This window comes from Rhinoderma darwinii, chromosome 5, assembly GCF_050947455.1.
Source record: "Rhinoderma darwinii isolate aRhiDar2 chromosome 5, aRhiDar2.hap1, whole genome shotgun sequence".
Classification (NCBI taxonomy): domain Eukaryota; kingdom Metazoa; phylum Chordata; class Amphibia; order Anura; family Rhinodermatidae; genus Rhinoderma; species Rhinoderma darwinii.
In genome coordinates, this window is record NC_134691.1 from 156955188 (window position 1) to 156973715 (window position 18528).

The 18528-nt window shown below is 40.0% G+C and overlaps 2 protein-coding genes across 2 annotated transcripts; both read left to right on the forward strand.

Moving 5' to 3' along the window:
• Positions 1-3103: 3103 nt before the first annotated feature.
• Positions 3104-4226, forward strand: LOC142652778 (mas-related G-protein coupled receptor member H-like). The gene has a single exon (XM_075828455.1). It carries the CDS (start codon positions 3138-3140, stop codon positions 4146-4148), a length of 1011 nt encoding a protein of 336 aa, XP_075684570.1. The 5' UTR covers positions 3104-3137; the 3' UTR covers positions 4149-4226.
• A 12130-nt stretch (positions 4227-16356) lies between these two features.
• LOC142652780 (mas-related G-protein coupled receptor member D-like) lies at positions 16357-17355 on the forward strand. Its single transcript, XM_075828456.1, has one exon. The coding sequence runs from the start codon at positions 16357-16359 to the stop codon at positions 17353-17355; it is 999 nt and encodes a 332-aa protein (XP_075684571.1).
• The last annotated feature ends 1173 nt before the right edge of the window (positions 17356-18528 follow it).

The window sequence follows — 18528 nt, forward strand, 5'->3', positions numbered from 1 at the left end:
CCCCCATCCAGAGCATGTCAGCCAATCATTTAATTTAGATAGTGGGGTTAGCAGGCTGAGCAGCGCTGAGTCTGTTACATTGCTGACCTCCAGGGCCCTAGATTTTCTTCTGTTCTCCTCCGTCGTCCTGCTCCTCTTGCTTAGTCTCTGGTATGCGGAACTAGGATATAGCAGGAAGCCGCTCACATGCAGCTGCATGCTCTTCTGCTCCTCTCTGGTGGGCAGTGTCAGAGGCGAGATCTAGCAGACCGTGCCTAGCGTGCGGCACATCTGCTAGATACAAGAGTAATTTCTTAAAGGTGTAGTGTTGCTGCGGCGGTCATGGATCCAGTAAAACGGCCCTAAATATCCTGTCCCCCGGCCCAACCTGCCCCTGGGCCCCACCATTTTAGTGGCATTGGGGCCACCGCCCCCTCCTTGCCCCCCGCTTGCTACGCCTCTGAGAAACTGTAATGGAATGGAATCCTGGAAGTGACTCAGATTTAAATTGCATTCACAACATGTCATCATTACCAGTGCCAAACGACAATGCTTGCCATTTACTGGCATGTCTTATACAACAGTGACATAGTTTCGAAATATTGGAACTCCCCATGTAGCCTATGTTATGTCTAGTAACTCCACCTATGTAACAAGAGTGTTATTAAATATTATACTTAGAGCTGCTGAGAAGACTAGGGCAGTATCCCTGTACTCAGAGCTCCAGAATGGATTACCTCCGTATGAAGTAGGAGAAATTACAGGTTAGCTTTGCTTTCTTTTTTTAGGATCTATTCTCTTTATCCAGTCTTGTGATTATTTTCTATGAGCAAAAATGTTTTAACTTTTAAGCTCCACTGTTCACATTGTTTTTTAAGTTAGCCAGAAGAAGGAGGGGGGCGGCTGGGATCAACTTCTAGTATAATGAGGAAGGGAAATCTTCTCGATTTTAAGAGAGAGATGTGCATTTACAAATACCATGTTTCATCTTAGATTCTTCTTCTAATGTAATTTGAAAACATCATGTATTGAGGGAAATTCACTAAGACTGGCACCCTGTATGAATGGTGTGGGAGTCTCTCTGGTAGTGCCACTTGTGCCACATTGAGGAATACAGCACACTTCTCAGCAATGTCATTTTTTAACTGCATTTGGTATAAAACCTTTGTAAAAGTGTCAGAAGAGCCCTACCTACTTTTCCCAACTCAATTTAAAGGCTATGTACACTTTTGTAGCCAAATAAAGAACATTTTTTATAAAGCAATGTTTTGTTTGATTATAAGCAACTTTAAAATAGATTTTTATTAAAAAATCTTTTAACTTTTTAAGATACAGGTTCTGTGGATCCTGTATAAATAGAAGCTGTTTCTTGCAATCAAAGTCTATTTCATCAAGTCAGCCTGATTGACGGCTCGGCTGAAAGCTGGTCTTTTGTGTTTCAGACAGGATCCAGCTAATAACGATCACACCTAAGTTTTTACTGAAAAAGTGAAAAAAAAATTGAAGAAAAATCTATTTAAAAGTTGCTTAAAATCAAAACAAAAAGTGTACATGGCCTTTAATGAATTGTATTTATACATACAGTACTTAAAAGAAAATGAATCCATTCATGTTTATCATACACTATCCAATTCCTATCTTCCATTATTTTTAAAGAACAGACAATTAAAGTAGTACCATTAAATAATGATAAACGATAAAATAAACCTACTTCCATTTACACTAGCCTTTGGCAGGAATGTTTGACAAAAAATAATAAAAATCTTAAAGGCATGGGGTCCCCTTTTTTACTATATACATAGTTCATAGAGACACTATGTTGTAAAGCCATACATTAGAATTTATCAAATTAGTTTAAAGGGTAAGCACACTTTTGCAGCCACTTTTTTTTTCCTTGCATCTAAAATAAAGAAATTAAACAACTTAGAAAACAGTCTTAAATGAAAAATATCCTACCATTGTGTGTCTACAGCTCCTATGCAGACCTATTTATCCCTGTATTTGCAGACTACAAACAAAACTGTGTGTAGTCTGATCCTTCAATCATGTGTTACTCTGTTCCATCAGCCCATCTTCTACTGTCTGTAGGTTATCAAGAAGAGGGGGCAAGTGGAGGGGAGTAACACATGGTTGCAGGGTCAGACTTCACAGGGATTGTTTATAGATTCTAACCATGGATACCCATAGGTCTGCATAGGCGCTGCAGACCCAAAACAGTAGGATTTTTATTTAATCAAGACTATATGCTTCCTTATTACACTATTTGGCAAAATTTAAGTGGACATCCCATTCCAAAACCATGAGCATTTTTATGGAGTTGAGCCCCCTTTTTTGGCTAAACCAGCCTCCACTCTTCTGGGAAGGCTGTCCTCAAGATTTTGGAGTGTGTCTGTGGGAATTTGTATCCATTCAGCCAAAAGAGCATTTGTGAGGTCAGACAATGATGTTGGACTACCCGCTCGATCATGGAAACCCATTTTATTAAGTTTGAGATGCACAGTTCTTATGCGGATGTCCCTTCCAAAGGCAGCTTGAAACTCCATAGTGAGTGATTTTTACTCGTCACGCGATTCAGCACTCAGCATCCTCACTCTGAGTTTGCATTGTTTTCTGCTTCATGACTGAGTTGTTGTTACTCCTAGATGCTTCCACTTCACAATTATAGCACTTACAGTTTACCACGGCAGATCTAGGATTATATACATTTTACAACCTGACTTGTGACAAAGTGACACCCTATAACAGTGCCATGTTTGAATTTAGTATGCTACTACTGGCAATATTTGTGTATAGAGATTGCATGGCTGTGTGCTTGATTTTGTATAACTGTTTGCATTGGGTGTGGCTGAAACACCTGTACTCAAGAATTAGGAGCGGTGCCATCATACGTTGGCCTTATAGTGTATTTTAGATGAACTGGAGCAATAAAAAAAAAAAAAAATAGATGATTCAAAAGGTGTGCATACCCCACAGTCCTATAAAAAAAACTATCTTCAAATTGTACTTTAGACCAAACTACTAAGTAAGAACAATTTTTAAACTAAAAATTTCAAATATGCTTGAATGTTGCTGATATATGATTATTTTCAATAAATTTATATCTCTGAACACAGGTTGTCAAAAAAACACAATCATTCTCAAAAGAAGGTAGTAAAAAAATGGATAACTCAACGCTAACTCCGAATGGAACTGACCAAAGTGATACAAGTGAAAATGTGAACTATCCAGACAATACGTACCTGCATTTCACTATAGCTGCTGCCATTGCTATAGTTGTCTGTCTCATTGGCTTGGTAGGAAATATTATTGTTTTTTGGTATCTTTGCTTCAAGATCAAGAGAAACAAGTATACTGTTTACATTATTAATCTGTCAGTGGCGGACTTCATCTTTTTAATATTTAGCATAATTGTACTAGTAATGTTCATTAATACATTAACAAGCACAAATCCAGAATTCCAAGGGAAAGAATCAGTTTACATATTTTTGGAAATATTTTATGACAGCGCACAATATTCAGGAATGTTCATCCTCACCGCCATCAGTCTGGAAAGATGCCTCTCAGTCCTATTCCCCTTGTGGTATCAATGCCGTCGGCCTCAGAACTTGTCCACTATCGTCTGTGCTTCAGTTTGGCTCATTGGATGTTCAGAGAGTCTCATAGACAACTTGGTGTGCACAGAAGAAGCTTTTACAACACAGACTTCAGAGTGTACAGCCGTTCAGATCATGGTTCTTGGTTTATCAATAGTAATCTGCTTACCGATCATGGTAATTTCAAGTTTTACCTTGCTTATCAAAATAAAGAAGACCTTTCGCAAGCAGTATCCAAAAAAACTCTACATTATCATCATCGTTGCAGTTCTTGTATTTATTATTTCTGTAATCCCAATCAATTTTGTCTGGTTTTTAATGTATTTCCAACTACTACAATCAAATATTGTAACAATTGGATTTTACTTTGCCAGTGTTTTTTGTTTAGTGCTAAATTGTACCATTGACCCATATATTTACTTTATTGTTGGGAAAAAATGGAGGCAGAAGACGAGTCACTCTATTCAAGATGCCCTTGAACGAGCCTTCAGAATAGAACGTGATGAAAATGATGACTCAAAAAGTAACAAAACAAGTAACACATCCAGCCAAACTAATCTTTCAAGTAACTTCTAAGAATTGTGTTGCACTGCATTTACAATCGAAGGCTGCATGAACCCTTGTGCTTGGGTTCTGTCCTTCCATCCATTTTTAAAGGGGTTGCCTCATGAAGGCAACCCCTGTTTATATGCCCGAGTAGGACATATAGACATCATAGAGGAGGGCCCTACTTTTTAACCCATCTATGAGACAGAATGAAGATCAGCTCTGTAAGAGCGGTTTCGGCTCTGGCAGACCCAGTCCGTCCATGCATTATAAGGAAGATGAATAAAAGCAGATCTCTCAGGAGGCGGGGGGGGGGGGGGGGGTTGCAGTTGTCTACAAGAGACAACCCCTTTATTTGCCAAAAATAGGACTGGAACACAGTCCAGGAAAATTGCATATTTTTGGAAATTAGGAACAGATGGAAGGATGGAACTCGCAAGCCCAGGTGTTCATGAAGCCTAATGCTGGTGCCGGGACTGGGGCAAGCAAGGCTCTCGCTAAGAAAAAGTTTTTTATTTTTTGGCAGAGACAGTTCCAATCGTGCAATCCTGTATGATACACAGCCTATAGACTAAAAAAAGAAGGCCCTTTTTTTCTAATCTCATACAACCCCTTGAAGTGGTAGTGAGTGGGCTCAATTTGTGGTAAAATAATTCTTACAAATTTTATATGTTAAGTTTTTGTTACTTTGAGGCTGCAATCATTTTTTAACTGCTCAGGACAGCAGTTAGGTGTATGAAAGTTTACAGCAAGCAGAATTATTGGAGATTATATAATCTGTGTGGACAAGTTCCTTGTTCTATACCTGTTTGATGTAAATAAAAGTAATGCTTGATGGATATTAACCGTAGTTGATAAAACAGCTTGGTTCCGCTTTCCTGCAGACTACGGTTAATCGCTGGGACAACTTGTGATCAACGTATTTGCTGAGGACCTTTTTTACCGGATTGTAAAAGGCGAACAACCTAGATTAACAACCTAGATACTTGCAGTGTTGACATTTTTTGTTTGTTTTAATAACTGCCATCATGAAAATATTTTATAATTTACAAAAAATAAAATGTGTGTAGCCTGCTGATAAAGATCCACTGTGTTTAGTGTGGTTCATGTTTGTAAAAATTAAATTATTAAAGAAAATTCCTAAAAAAGATCACAGATAAGGTCATGAGTTGTTCTGTTGCTCTCGCTGAGTTCTCTCAAACTGTTAAATATTCTGTTTAGCTGATTCTTTGTTATATCTATTTCTGTAAAAACTGGTTGTAAACCAATAAGGCTGCCAATACGACTTGCAATATTTCTAATGGTTCATTCTAGTCTTCAGTACTTAATATTTAGTATTGCTTCAAAGATGTATTCATTTTTTTAATTGTCACAATTTTCATAGTTAGAGATATATATCCTTATAAACTTATAGTACAGTATTAAGCTTCAGGACCATTTTTACTGTGAAAACAACATTTACCCTGTTCGGGGATCTCTATTGTTATATTTTAGTCACACTGAATGGTTTCTGATCTGAAAAGAATATGTTCACCCTTTAACCCCTTGCGTACCTTTGACGTAATAGTACGTCGCTGGCCGCTTATTCCAGCGTACCTTCGACGTACTATTACGGCGCAGGAATAAACTGTCACTATGTGAAATCACATAGTGACAGAACAGCGGCGGCAGCTGTCATTGACAGCTAACCGTCTCTGCTACCGGCCTGGGGACCAATTAGCAGTCCCCAATGCCGGCGATTGCTGTGATTGGTCAGTCTCTGAAGACTGACCAATCACAGCCGTCTGTGACGTCGTCTGCAGGAGAAAGCTCCTGTCACTTTCTCTGATCTCCTCACTTCTGTGAGATACGTGAGGAGATCAGAGAAAGCGGTGTAAAAAAAAACAAAACACTTTTTATTAACCCCTTCACGAAAATGGGCGTATAGTAACGCCCTGAGGATGAAGCGGGCACAGGAGCTGTGCTCGCTCCATCTTCATCGGATGTCGGCTGTAATATACAGCTGACATCCCACTGCAACTACAGCGATCACTGTCCTCTCCGATCGCTGTAGTTTAACCCCTTAAATGCCGCTGTCAATAGCGACAGCGGCATTTAAGTGATTGATACAGAGGGAGGGGGCTCCCTCTGCACCCCATTGCCCCCCCCGCGAAAAATCGCGGGGTTCTGATGGTTGCAATGGCAACCAGGAAGCCTAGCAACGGCTTCCTGGTTGCCAGGTACGGGAGCCTATTAGGTCCTGCCCAAGGCAGGACGTAATAGGCTCAACTGTCAGTTGTAAAGTGACAGTTACAATACACTGCACTACATCAGTACATACAGAAGTAGTGCAGTGTATTGTGCAGGGGATCAGAAGATCAGATCTTCCAGTCCCCTAGTATGTGTAAAATAAAAAGTGAAAAAAAAGTAAAAAAAAAGTTTCAGATAAATAAATAAATACAAGTTTTACGTAATAAAAACAATAATCATCTTGTGTCCCTGATCAAGCCCTTTATAATTAGAAAAAAAATGAAAAAAAAGACAAAAACTAGACATAATAGGTAGCGTTCGTATCGGCCTGACCTAAAAAAATATCATATTATTTATCCCGCACGGTGAACACCGTAAAAAAAATACCATAAAAAACAATGGCAGAATTTCCTTTTTTGGTCACGTTGTTTCCAAAAAAATGGAATAAAAAGTGGTCAAAAAGTCGCGCGTAGCCAAACATGGTACCAATAAAAACGACAGTGTGTCACGCAAAAAATATATGTACTCCGCACAGATTACATATGCCCCCACATTATAAACTGAAACACCAGTAAAACACTAAACAAAACTACTACCAAGCAAAATCTGCGCTCCAAAAGCCCAATGGCGCTCCTTCTGGGCCTGGCAGTGTGCCCAAACAGCAGTTTATGACCACATATGGGGTATTACCGTACTCTGGAGAACCGCTTAACAATTTATGGGGCGTATGTCTCCAGTGGTACAAGCTGGGCCCAACGCATTGGGCACTGAAATAGCATATATGTGGAAAATGTCAATTTTCAATCTGCAACATCCACTGTGCACTAATTTCTGCAAAACCTTTGGGGGTCAAAATGCTCACTACACTTCTAGATGAATTGCTTGAGGGGTGTAGTTTCCTAAATGAGGTCACTTCTCGGGAGTTTTCACTGTACTGGTACCTCAGCGCAATGCAACATGGCGTCAAAAACAAATTTTGTAAAATCTCCACTCCAAAAACGAAATTGCACTTTTTCCGTTTAGACCCTTGCCGTATGTCCAAATAGCCGTTTACAACCACATATGGGGTATTTCCGTAATCAGAAGAAATTGTGTAACACATTTTGGGGTGTCTTTTCTCCTGTATTCCTTGTGGAAATGAAAAATTCTGAGCTAAAGCTACAGGTTATTGGAAAAAAAAAATGTTTTCATTTTCCTGGACCAATTCTAATAAAATCTATAAAACACCTGAGGGCTCAAAATGCTCACTACACCTCTAATTTAATTCTTTCAGGGGTATAGTCTCCAAATTGGGATCACATCTGGGGAATTTCTACTGTACTGGTACTTCAGGGACTCTGCAAATGCGACATGGCCCCCAGAAACCAATTCAGCAAAATCTGAGCTGCAAAATCCAAATGGTGCTCCGTCCCTTCTGAGCCCTGCCGTGGGTCCAAACAGCAGTTTATTACCACATATGGGGTATTTCCGTAATCAGGAGAAATTGCTTTACAAATGTTGGGGTGCTTTCTCTCCTTTATTTCTTGCAAAAATTAGAAATTTTTACGTTTTTCCAGAAAAAAAGTAGATTTTCATTTTCACATACTAACTCCAGAAAATATAGCAAAATACCTGTGGGGTCAAAATGCTAACTATACCCCTAGATAAATTCCCTGAGGGGTGTAGTTTAAAAAATGGGGGTCACTTTTGGGGGTTTCCACTGTTTTGGCACCACAAGACCTCTTCAAACCTGACATGGTGCCTAAAATATATTCTGAAAAAAGGAGGCCCCAAAATCCAAGAGGTGCTCCTTTGCTTCTGAGGCCTGTGTTTCAGTCCATTATCACACTAGGGCCACATGTGGGATATTTCTAAAAACTGCAGAATCTGGGCAATAAATATTGAGTTGTGTTTCTCAGGTAAAACCTTCTGTGGTACAGAAGAAAATGTATTACATATGAATTTTGTAAAAAAAAATGAAATTTGAAAATTTCAGCTCTACTTTCCTTCAATTCCTGTAAAACGCCTAAAGAGTTGAAACACTTTCTGAATGCTGTTTTGGATAATTTGAGGGGTGCAGTTTTCAAAATGGGGTGTTTTATGGGGGTTTCTAATATATAGGGCACTCAAAACCACTTCAGAACTGAACTCGTCCCTGAAAAAATCGCTTTTTGAAATTTTCTTAAAAATATGAGAAATTGCTGCTAAAGTTCTAAGCCTTGTGAGGTCATAGAAAAATAAAAGGATGTTCAAAAAACTATGCAAACATAAAGTAGACATATGGGAGATATTAATTGGTAACTATTTTGTGTGGTATTACCATCTGTTTTACAAGCAGATACATTTAAAATGGGAAAAATCATAATTTCTTCATATTTTCGCTAAATGTTGGTGTTTTTCACAAATAAGCAATGAATTTATCGACCAAATTTTTGCACTAAACTAAAGTACAATATGTCACGAGAAAACAATCTCAGAATCAATTGGATAGGTAAAAGCATTCCGGAGTTATTACCACATAAAGTGATACATGTCAGATTTGAAAAAATGGGTCTGGTCCTCAAGGCCAAAATGAGCTGGGTACTCAAGGGGTTAAACAGGATTTTACAATTTACTGTATTTGTAGATAAAATCTACATACAAAAAGTTGAGTAACTTGCTAAATACATTGTTTTGGTCCTGAGCTGTAGTGTATTGAAAAGCTTGATGGCAGACACTCCACTAGAAATTGATGGCTTATCCTCAGGATAGGCCATCAATAGCTCATGGGTCGTGGTCCGACTCCCGGGACACCCGTCGATCAGTTGTTCATTCGAGCGATACGGCCCCTTCAAAACAGCGGATAGGCCTGAGGATAGGCCATCAATTTTTATTGGCTGGAAAACCCCGTACCAAGTAAGCTGCTCTCCTACAATGCAATGGTAGAGCTTTTCTTGCATATGACCTGTACAGTACCTGGTACACCAATGACACTTTCCAGAATGTAAACAATGGTGTCACACCTGGTGAGCAAAGACTTTAGGCAAAATGTGTGCCATATAGTAAATATTGCCCAAATAAATATTCGATACCATGTCCTGATAGTGACATACTATTCCACGACAATATTGTAGATAGCCTAGAGAGTGCTATACATTTCCCGGATAAGTAGTGCACGACATGCTCAGATAATGCCTATATAAAGCCTAGATTGTGTTATATAGTGCCCGAGAGTGCTTTCCATTGTCCAGATAAAAGTCAATATAGTAACCAGTTTGTGCCATGCATTGCCTGGATAAATGCTGGATTCTGTGTCACGTTAGCATTATACAAATACCAGTGACACCACAGAATAGCCAGAAACAATGGCTTAGCCATGACATTCTATGCTCATACCCAAGTCATATTGTGGTTTGGAAAGTCAGACTTGGGAATTGCCATGGTAGATATTGATACTGAAGTCAAACGTAATGAAAGATGAAATGTCCTTAAAGGGGCTTTCTGAGATCCCAAGAACATTGACTGAATGGGGGAAATGGCAAATACCAAGAATACAGGGACTCACCTGATAAACGCGATGCCGCTCCAGCGTTGCTGCTCTGGTGGTCCCCCCTGATCTTTGTTTCTCGTGCTGTAGCGATGACATAACTGTATACCCAAGTGACCACTGCAGCCAATCACTGGCCTCAGCGGGCTAGAGCTGTACACCGCTGAGGCCAGTGATTTGCTGCAGAAGTCATCCCTGCATCAAAGTAAACAAAGAGCAGCGGTGCTGGAGATTATTTTATTATTTTATGACATTTTCTCTATTCAGTCAATTTTCTTGGGATCTAGGAAATTTGCTAATGTAATTTTCCGGAAATGTTGTCAGTGCTGCATCACATGTGTGTATCATTCATTTTGAAGGGAACATGAAATAGAACTTGGCTATTATATTTTCATTAATTTCACAGATAATGCATGTAATAACTGGTGCACTCTTAAGGCCTCATGCACACGAACGTGCTTTTGCGGGCGCAATTCCCCCGAAAATTCACGGGAGAATTGCGGCCCCATTCATTCCTATGGGGCCATGCACATGACCGTAGTTTTCACGGTCCGTGCATGGCCCAGGAGCCCGCACCGCAGAATGAATGGGCATGTCTTATTACGGCCGTGTTCTGCGGTCCGGGCTCATTGAAAATAATGGCCGTGGCCATGTGCACGGCCCGCGATTTGCCCGCGTGGCCGGCCGACCCGAAAATCACGGCCGTGAGCATGGCTACGGTCGTGTGCATGAGGCCTAACTGACCTACTAGTTACAAACATGCTTGAATCATCTATTATCAGAAGATTGGAAAAAACAATGTTTCCTCATTTTGCTAATAATAGGTATTGTATATACTGTGTATATATATATATATATCTATCTATCACATCCTATATTGTGCTGGTACTCCCCGTGTAGTGTAGCTTTTATTGCTCTGTGAGATAACTCCACCTAGGGGCAGCCGTTCTAAACTCAGATTCACAGAATGACTGTATGAAGAAGAAGAAGACTTTGCAGGTTAGCCTTCCTCTCTTACTTTCAGAAGCTATTGTTTTAACCTGTGATTATTTGCCTGGTGCATGATTGTTTACTTGTAACAAAGGTAAATCTATGCTATTTATCTGTATATATGACTCACATCATATTCTGCAATGAACATAAATATCTGGAGAAAAATAAATCATTTTAGGTATGCTGATGACTCCTATGCTATACATATAAGAAGGCTATAGGTCAGTTAGATTTTTTTTCTCATCCCTTGAATGGTATTGTGGAGGCAAGGCATAGTAGTTTTTTTGCTGTTTAGGTGCACGAAGGATAGGTGTAAATGTTCCTGTTTGTCTACAGTAATAACAGTTTATAATATGTCTGTGTAAAAGTGAATTAATTGTGTTATACCATAGTGTGACTAATATTGTTAATGTGGTATCTTTTATATTTATTTGTATTGTATTATGTTGTGTTATGGTTTTTTTCAATATGAAGCTGTAAAGAACAAGACAATTTCCCTTGTGGGATTAATAAAGTTTCTATCTATCTATCTATCTATCTATCTATCTATCTATCTATCTATCTATCTATCTATCTATCTATCTATCTATCTATCTATCTATCTATCTATCTATCTATCTATCTATCTCTATCTATCTATCTATCTATCTATCTATCTATCTATCTATCTATCTATCTATTCATAGAAAAATCTAATGAAAGAAAGTGTCCAGGTGATTTTTATAATTTTGATGTTACACAGATATTTAAAGAGACACTCCGGCAATTTTTTTTTTATTGTGGCCCCCGTTTGTAAAGTACACCCGGTAAAAGGTAGGGCAGGCCATCCTCTTTCCAGGTGCTTGGTTGCAGAAATATCCCCCATTATTACCCCGGTACCCACCACCACCAGGGTACTGGGAAGAGCCGGGTACGAACCAGTACCCGACCATCTGTAGTGATGGTCGGGCACTGGGGCGGCCGCAGGCTGGTAGTATTAGTCTGGGGTAGGCCAAAAAAAGTGGCCCTTCCCCCCTCTGGTAATGCTGCCTGCTGCTGCTATCTTGTATCTGGCTGGTTATGAAAATTGGGAGCGGACCCCACATCGTTCTTTCCAATTATTTTTTTAAATGACGTGGGTTTTTCATAACCAGCCAGATACTATAAAGCAGCAGCAGGCTAGCATTACCGGGGGGAGGGGGCGCTGTTTCTGGCCTTTCCTAGCCTGATAATACCAGCCCGCATCCACCCCAGTATCCAACCATCACTACAGATGGTCAAGTACTGGATCGGGCCCGGCTCTTCCCGGCACCCCTGGTGGCTGTAGGTACCAGGGTAATAAGGGGAGTTAGTGTTAGCCTCTGCATCGGCTAACACTAAGCCCGCCTTAGTAATGGACGCTGTCAATCAGCCGGCGGCCATTACTAAGGCGGTAGTAATAAAGTTTAAAAAAAACACAAAGACATAGAAAAAATATTTTGGGGAAATAAAAAAAAACCACACAACCCTCATTAACCATTTTATTGATAATAAAAAAGCTGTCATCGAAGTAGTCCTCGAATCCAACGTAGTTCAACGACCGAACTTATAAAAAAACACAAACACAAAAAAAACTGTTAGTAACACATGTGGTAGGCCCAGATACAACTAACTAAGCCTACTACAAGGTAGACTTAGATACAGGGTCCAGCAGACAGTAATCTTATACAGTATAAGATTATTGTCTGCTGGAGCCTTGTATCTAAGCCTACCATGTGGTTGGCTTAGATACAAGGTCCAACAGATAGTATCACATATGGGCCCTGTATCTAAGCTTACCATGTGGTTATGTAAGATGCTTAGATACAGGGCCCCAGCAGACCGTAATCTTACAGTATAAGATTACTGTCTGCTGGGGCCCTGTACTGTATATATGCCTACCGTGTGGTAGGCTTATATACAGGGCCCATCAGACAGGATCACACATGGGCCCTGTATCTAAGCCTACCATGTGATTGGCTTAGATAGAGGGCCCAGCAGACAGCATAACACAATCTGTGCCTGTCTCATGGGCTCTCTAAGACTGCTACATCGTAGGCTTAAAGGGGTTGTCCAGTCCCTAAACATTGATGGCCTATCCTCAGGATAGGCCATCAATAGCTGATGTGTCGGGGTCCGTCTCCCGAGAGCCGGCCAATCAGCTGATTTGAAGGGGCCGCAGCACTCGTACGAGAGCTGCTTCCCCTTTATTTCACTACTCGCTCACACTGTGAATCGCCGACACGGATTCACAGTGTGACCGGAATGAAGGGGAAGCAGCTCTCGCACGAGTGCTGCGGCCCCTTCAAAACAGCTGATTGGCCGGCTCCCGGGAGTCGGACCCCGCCAATCAGCTTTAGCAGTCAGGGATACTAATCTTACCTTCCTCTTCAGCCGCAACGGAAGTTCTGTCCTCTCGATGTTGTGCGTTGTGACGTCATGTGCTGCGCACAGCGCTGTGACGTCAGGACCTACGCTGCGATCCGAAACCAGGAAGGTAAGTACAGTCAGTTACTATAGTAACAGGGGCCCGCGGCCCAAGTTACTATAGTAACTTTTTATTGATGTGGTGCGGGGGGCCGTGGGCACCCTGGCTTCGGGGCCCGGTCGCAATTGCGACCGCTGCGACCCCTATAGCTACGCGTCGGGGTCCGACTCCCGGGACCCCAACAGTCAGCTGTTTTGAAGGGGCTGCAGCGCTCATACGAGAGCGGCTTCCCCTTCATTTTCTCACTTGCTCACACTGTGAGTCGCCGACACGGATTCACAGTGTGAGCAAGTGACCGGAATGAAGGGGAAGCAGCTCTCGTACGAGCCCCTTCATAACAGCTGATTGGCGGGGTCCCGGGAGTCGGACCCCGACCTATCAGCTTCAGCAGACAGGGATATTAATATTACCCTCACTTGCCCGCAGCCCCAGTTACTATAGTGACATTTTATTGATGTGGTGCAGCGTTCTGCGGGCCCCCTGGCATTGGGGCCTGGTCGCAATTGTGACCGCTGCGACCCCTATTGCTACGCCACTGGTGAAAGTACAGTCATTAAAAAAACAAGCAGAGAACTCCTTTATGCCGAGATGAGCACCTTGAAATGTAGCTGTATCAATCACACTACCTCAACTACAATGCCACATAATCTATGGCAGTGTTTCTCTGCTCCAGTCCTCAAGTATCCCAAACAGCTCATGTTTTCAGGATATCCTTAGCTTTAGCATTGCACAGGTGATATAATTATTGTCAGTGCATTCGGAATTGCCACAAATGTTCTCTTTATTGGGTATCCTCAAATCATGACCACCCAGTCCAATTGATCTCTTGGTATGTTATAGGTCTCTTTGAGACAGGGTTTGTATTCTATGTTTTAAAATACACCAGTAGTTGAATGTGTTTTTATCTGGCGTTTTTTTAAATGTGTTTTTAGTGGCGGTTTTTAAATTATGTCATTTTATACAAGCGTTTTTCCAGGCGAGTTTGAAGTTCTAATGAGAAGCCCATGAAGAAACAAGCACATGAAAAAAAGGCTGTATTTTGATACAAACACAAGTGACCCCAAAAACTTTACTCAACTTCATCTTCTGCAGCCATTTTTCAGATTTTCATTTTCATTTTTTCCCTCCCCAATTTCCAAAAGCCAGAACTTTTTTATTTTTCCGTCGATATAGCCACATAAGGGCTTTATTTCTGCGGGACGAGTTGTAGTTTTTCATGGCACCATTTATTGTACCATATAATGTACTAGGAAATGGAAAATTTTAAAAATTGTGATTCCTCCATTGTTTTTTCGCGCTATGTTTTTAAGGCGTTCACAGTGAAACTAAAACAACATGTTAACTTTATTTTGCGGGTCAATACAATTACGGTGATACCAAATCTATATAGTTTTTTTTTATATTTTACTAGTTTTGCAAGAAAAAAACGAATTGTAAAAAATACAATTTATTTTGTGTTGCCAAATTCAGAGAGCCATAACTTTTTATTTTTCCGTCGATTGAGCGCATATTTTTTGCGGGACGAACTGTAGTATGGTATCATTTTTGGGTAAATGCAATTTTTTGATTACTTTTTATTCCATTTTTTTTGTGGGAGATGAGGTGAACAAAAAACAGTCATTCTAGCATTTTCCTTTTTTTTACGGTGTTCACCGTGCATGTTAAATAATAATGTATTGTAATAGTTCAGACTTTTACGGACGCTGAAATACCAATTATGTTTATTATTATTATTATTTTCTTTTACAATGCTTTAGGGGGGAATTAGGAAAAGTTAAAAAAAAAAAAAACTTTTAATATTATTTTGTACATAAGAAAGTAATTTAACTGATTTTTACTAGTCCACCTAGGGGACATGAACCAGCAATTGTTGGATCGCTAGCACTTTATACTGCAACATTAATGTATTGCAGTATATCGTGTTTCTGCCAGACACCTATTAAGCCCTGCCAGAGGCGGGGTTTTATAGGAGTACAAAGATGGCAGAACTGGAAGGGTTGCGAGAGGGCGTCGTGGGGGGTAGGCAATGGGCTGTGATAGAGGTTACCCCATCTTTTTTTAATGCTTTAGATGCTGCGGTCGCTATTGACCGTGGGATCTAAGGGGTTAAATGAGTGAGAACATGCTCGAGCGTGATCCCACTCATTACAGTGAAGTCTCGGCTGTAACATACAACTGAAACCCGCGTTGTATGAAGTGGGCTTAGCCTGTGAGCCCGCTCCGTACTTCCCCTACCCGGCTATGACGTAAGTATACATCATACGTAGGGAAAGGATTAAACACCACAAACCAAAACGCTATCTAAGTAAACAATATCATATTTCACAATAGACTTCAAAACAACATCTTGCCACAGCCTTTTAGCCAAAAACCTAGCCAAAAAAAAGCAGAAAATGCCATTGAAAGGGCTGCCAAATGAAGACAAAAAAAAATGTCAAACGTGTATGAAACCAGCCATACATTCACTTTAGAAGATCATATTGGTGAAGACTTTGATCTTGACTGTCTCTGATTTCAGAACGAAAGAACACGACAGAACACTCAAACCTCTTCGGTACTACTCATAGATTTCTATTATTAAAAATCAATCTGATATATGTCAACTAAAATAAACCATATAACATTTTTATATCTATATACTGCATAAAACAAATAAATAACTGTTTTGGGACCATAGTAACCTGCTAAAAAAAAACGGAGATAATTTTGGGCTAAAGTATAAAATAAAAACTAAAAAAAAAATACCCTTAGAATTTCTAGAAAATCTTAGAATATCTATCTGAAAGTAGACTGAATTTACAATATCATTTAGTTTAGTTACTACTTTTAAATCTCATTCTACTCCAAATTACACGTTAGATTAAAAAACATACTGCTACAGAATAGTTTGCTCACAAAATAAAATATATACAAGTTAAGATATAAATGTATTCTGCATATATATGATTATTATTAATAAAGTACTATTTTTTAACAGGTTGAAAAGAAGGTATTTGTGCAACCACTTCCAAAGGAAGAAAGAAACCATGAATAACACAACTGCAAATGTGACTGCCCAAAATAGTACAACAGCGGAGAAAGTTGTTAACCATGCATACCTGCATTTCACTATAGCTGCTGTCATTTGTATAGGTTTCTGTCTCATTGGCCTGGTAGGAAATATTATTGTATTCTGGTATCTTTCCTTTAAGATCAAGAGAAACAAGTATACTGTTTACATTATCAATCTGACACTGGCAGACTTAATCTTTTTGGTATTTAGTGCGTTGGTACTAATGATGTATATTAATACATTATTGAATCCGAATCCAGATTTTAAAGGGAAAGTATCAGTTTACATATTTTTGGAAATATTTTATGACAGTGCACAATATTCAGGAATGTTCATCCTCACCGCCATCAGTCTGGAAAGATGTCTCTCAGTCCTATTCCCCTTCTGGTACCAATGTCATCGGCCTCAGAACTTGTCCACTATCGTCTGTGCTTCAGTTTGGCTCATTGGATGTTCAGAGAGTCTCATAGAGAACTTGGTGTGCACAGAAGAAGCTTTTATAACACAGACTTCAGAGTGTACAGCCGTTCAGATCATGGTTTTTGGTTTATCAATTGTTATTTGCTTACCAATGATGATCATATCAAGTTCTACCTTACTCATCACAGTAAAGAGGACCTATAGCCATAACTATCCAACTAAACTCTACATTATCATCATCGTTGCAGTTGTCATATTTATCTTATCTGTCATCCCATTCAATTTTGCATGGTTTTTAATATATTTCAGACTGCTGCCATCTGACATTCATACAGTGGCTCTTCACTTTGCCAGTATTTATAGTACAGTGCTTAATTGTACATTTGACCCATATGTTTACTTCATTATCGGGAGAAAGTGGAAGCAGAAGACTAGTCCATCCATTCAAGATGCCCTTGAAAGAGCCTTCAGAATAGAAAATATAAATAATGACTCAGAAAGTAACCAAGCAAGTAACACATCCAGCCAAATTAACCTTTCTAGTACTTTCTAAATTTTTCTGCAACGGTTGTGGTGCACTGTAATATGTATTTCCAATACAGCCTTGAGATTTGTTTATATTGTAGGATCTGTTCACATTTTAAGGTTCCTTGGTGGTCCGGCATTTTTGTTGGCAAGAACAGAGCAGTCTGCAGTGCTACTCTTGCTGAAAAAAATACTGGAACCCTGATGCAAACCTGACGATAAGGAAACTGAGGAGTAGTATAGGCGACCACCTCGGAGACATTAGACATCAGAGGGATACTGCAGTGGCACACCTTGTTCAGTGGGATCTAGAAAATACACGAGATTGTAAGGAAAGGTGATCTCAACAAACGAAACCTGCAGAAAAAAAATGTATGTGGATACACAGGCTGAGGACTATTCCCTTTAGGTCTAAATGAACAATACAGCTTTACATGCTTTATTTGAAATAAAAGTCGGGACCTATAGAGTTACGGTATAGTACATACATTAGACCAGTATGGGCAATCGGAATACGTTATTGAACTGGTGCAACACCATATCTTCTATACACCCCTGACCAATAGGGGGTCTAAACCTAGCACCGCCTAAGTATATTTAGACCATATGACCATGTTATCACTCTCATATGGTGTCACATCATGATAGTGATGCACTCTATATGCCATCCATATCTATAAGGCTATAGTTAAGTCTTCCTAGATGTCAAACAGGGATCTGTTTAATACAAATAGGGTGCACCCCATCCTAATCGATGGAGGAGTTAGAAATACGAGCGTGATATAATCCAATGGAGGTGGGGGGAAAGCACCTCCATAACTGCCATTCAGTGTACACTATGTGACAAGTTTATAGAGGATCTGAGCGTTCCTCTATGTTTATACCAAGCTTTCAGTGTGTAAAGAACCTGCTCTGAATCTGGTGGGGGACGCCCTTCATGTCTCCATGACATCCGAACGAGACTAAAAGAGGAGACTTGAGCAACTAGACAGCCGATGAGCAGAAGGGGGGGGGTTTGTGAAGCGGTAGATGAGCACCTCCACTGATTGGCTGCTCGCTCAAGTGATGTCCCTCGTTAGGGTTTATAAACTCAGCGTTCCGAGTGCACGCGGCCACTGTTTTTTACCTGCATCAAAATATAAGGAAAGGACGCAACCTAACTCTCCCTGATGATCCCTGAATGCTGGGTAAAACATATAAG

What these genes read in the sequence shown, in the direction of transcription:
- LOC142652778 (XM_075828455.1), top strand. Translation starts at nt 3,138, where the DNA reads ATGGATAACTCAACGCTAACTCCGAATGGAACTGACCAAAGTGATACA.
- LOC142652780 (XM_075828456.1), top strand. Translation starts at nt 16,357, where the DNA reads ATGAATAACACAACTGCAAATGTGACTGCCCAAAATAGTACAACAGCG.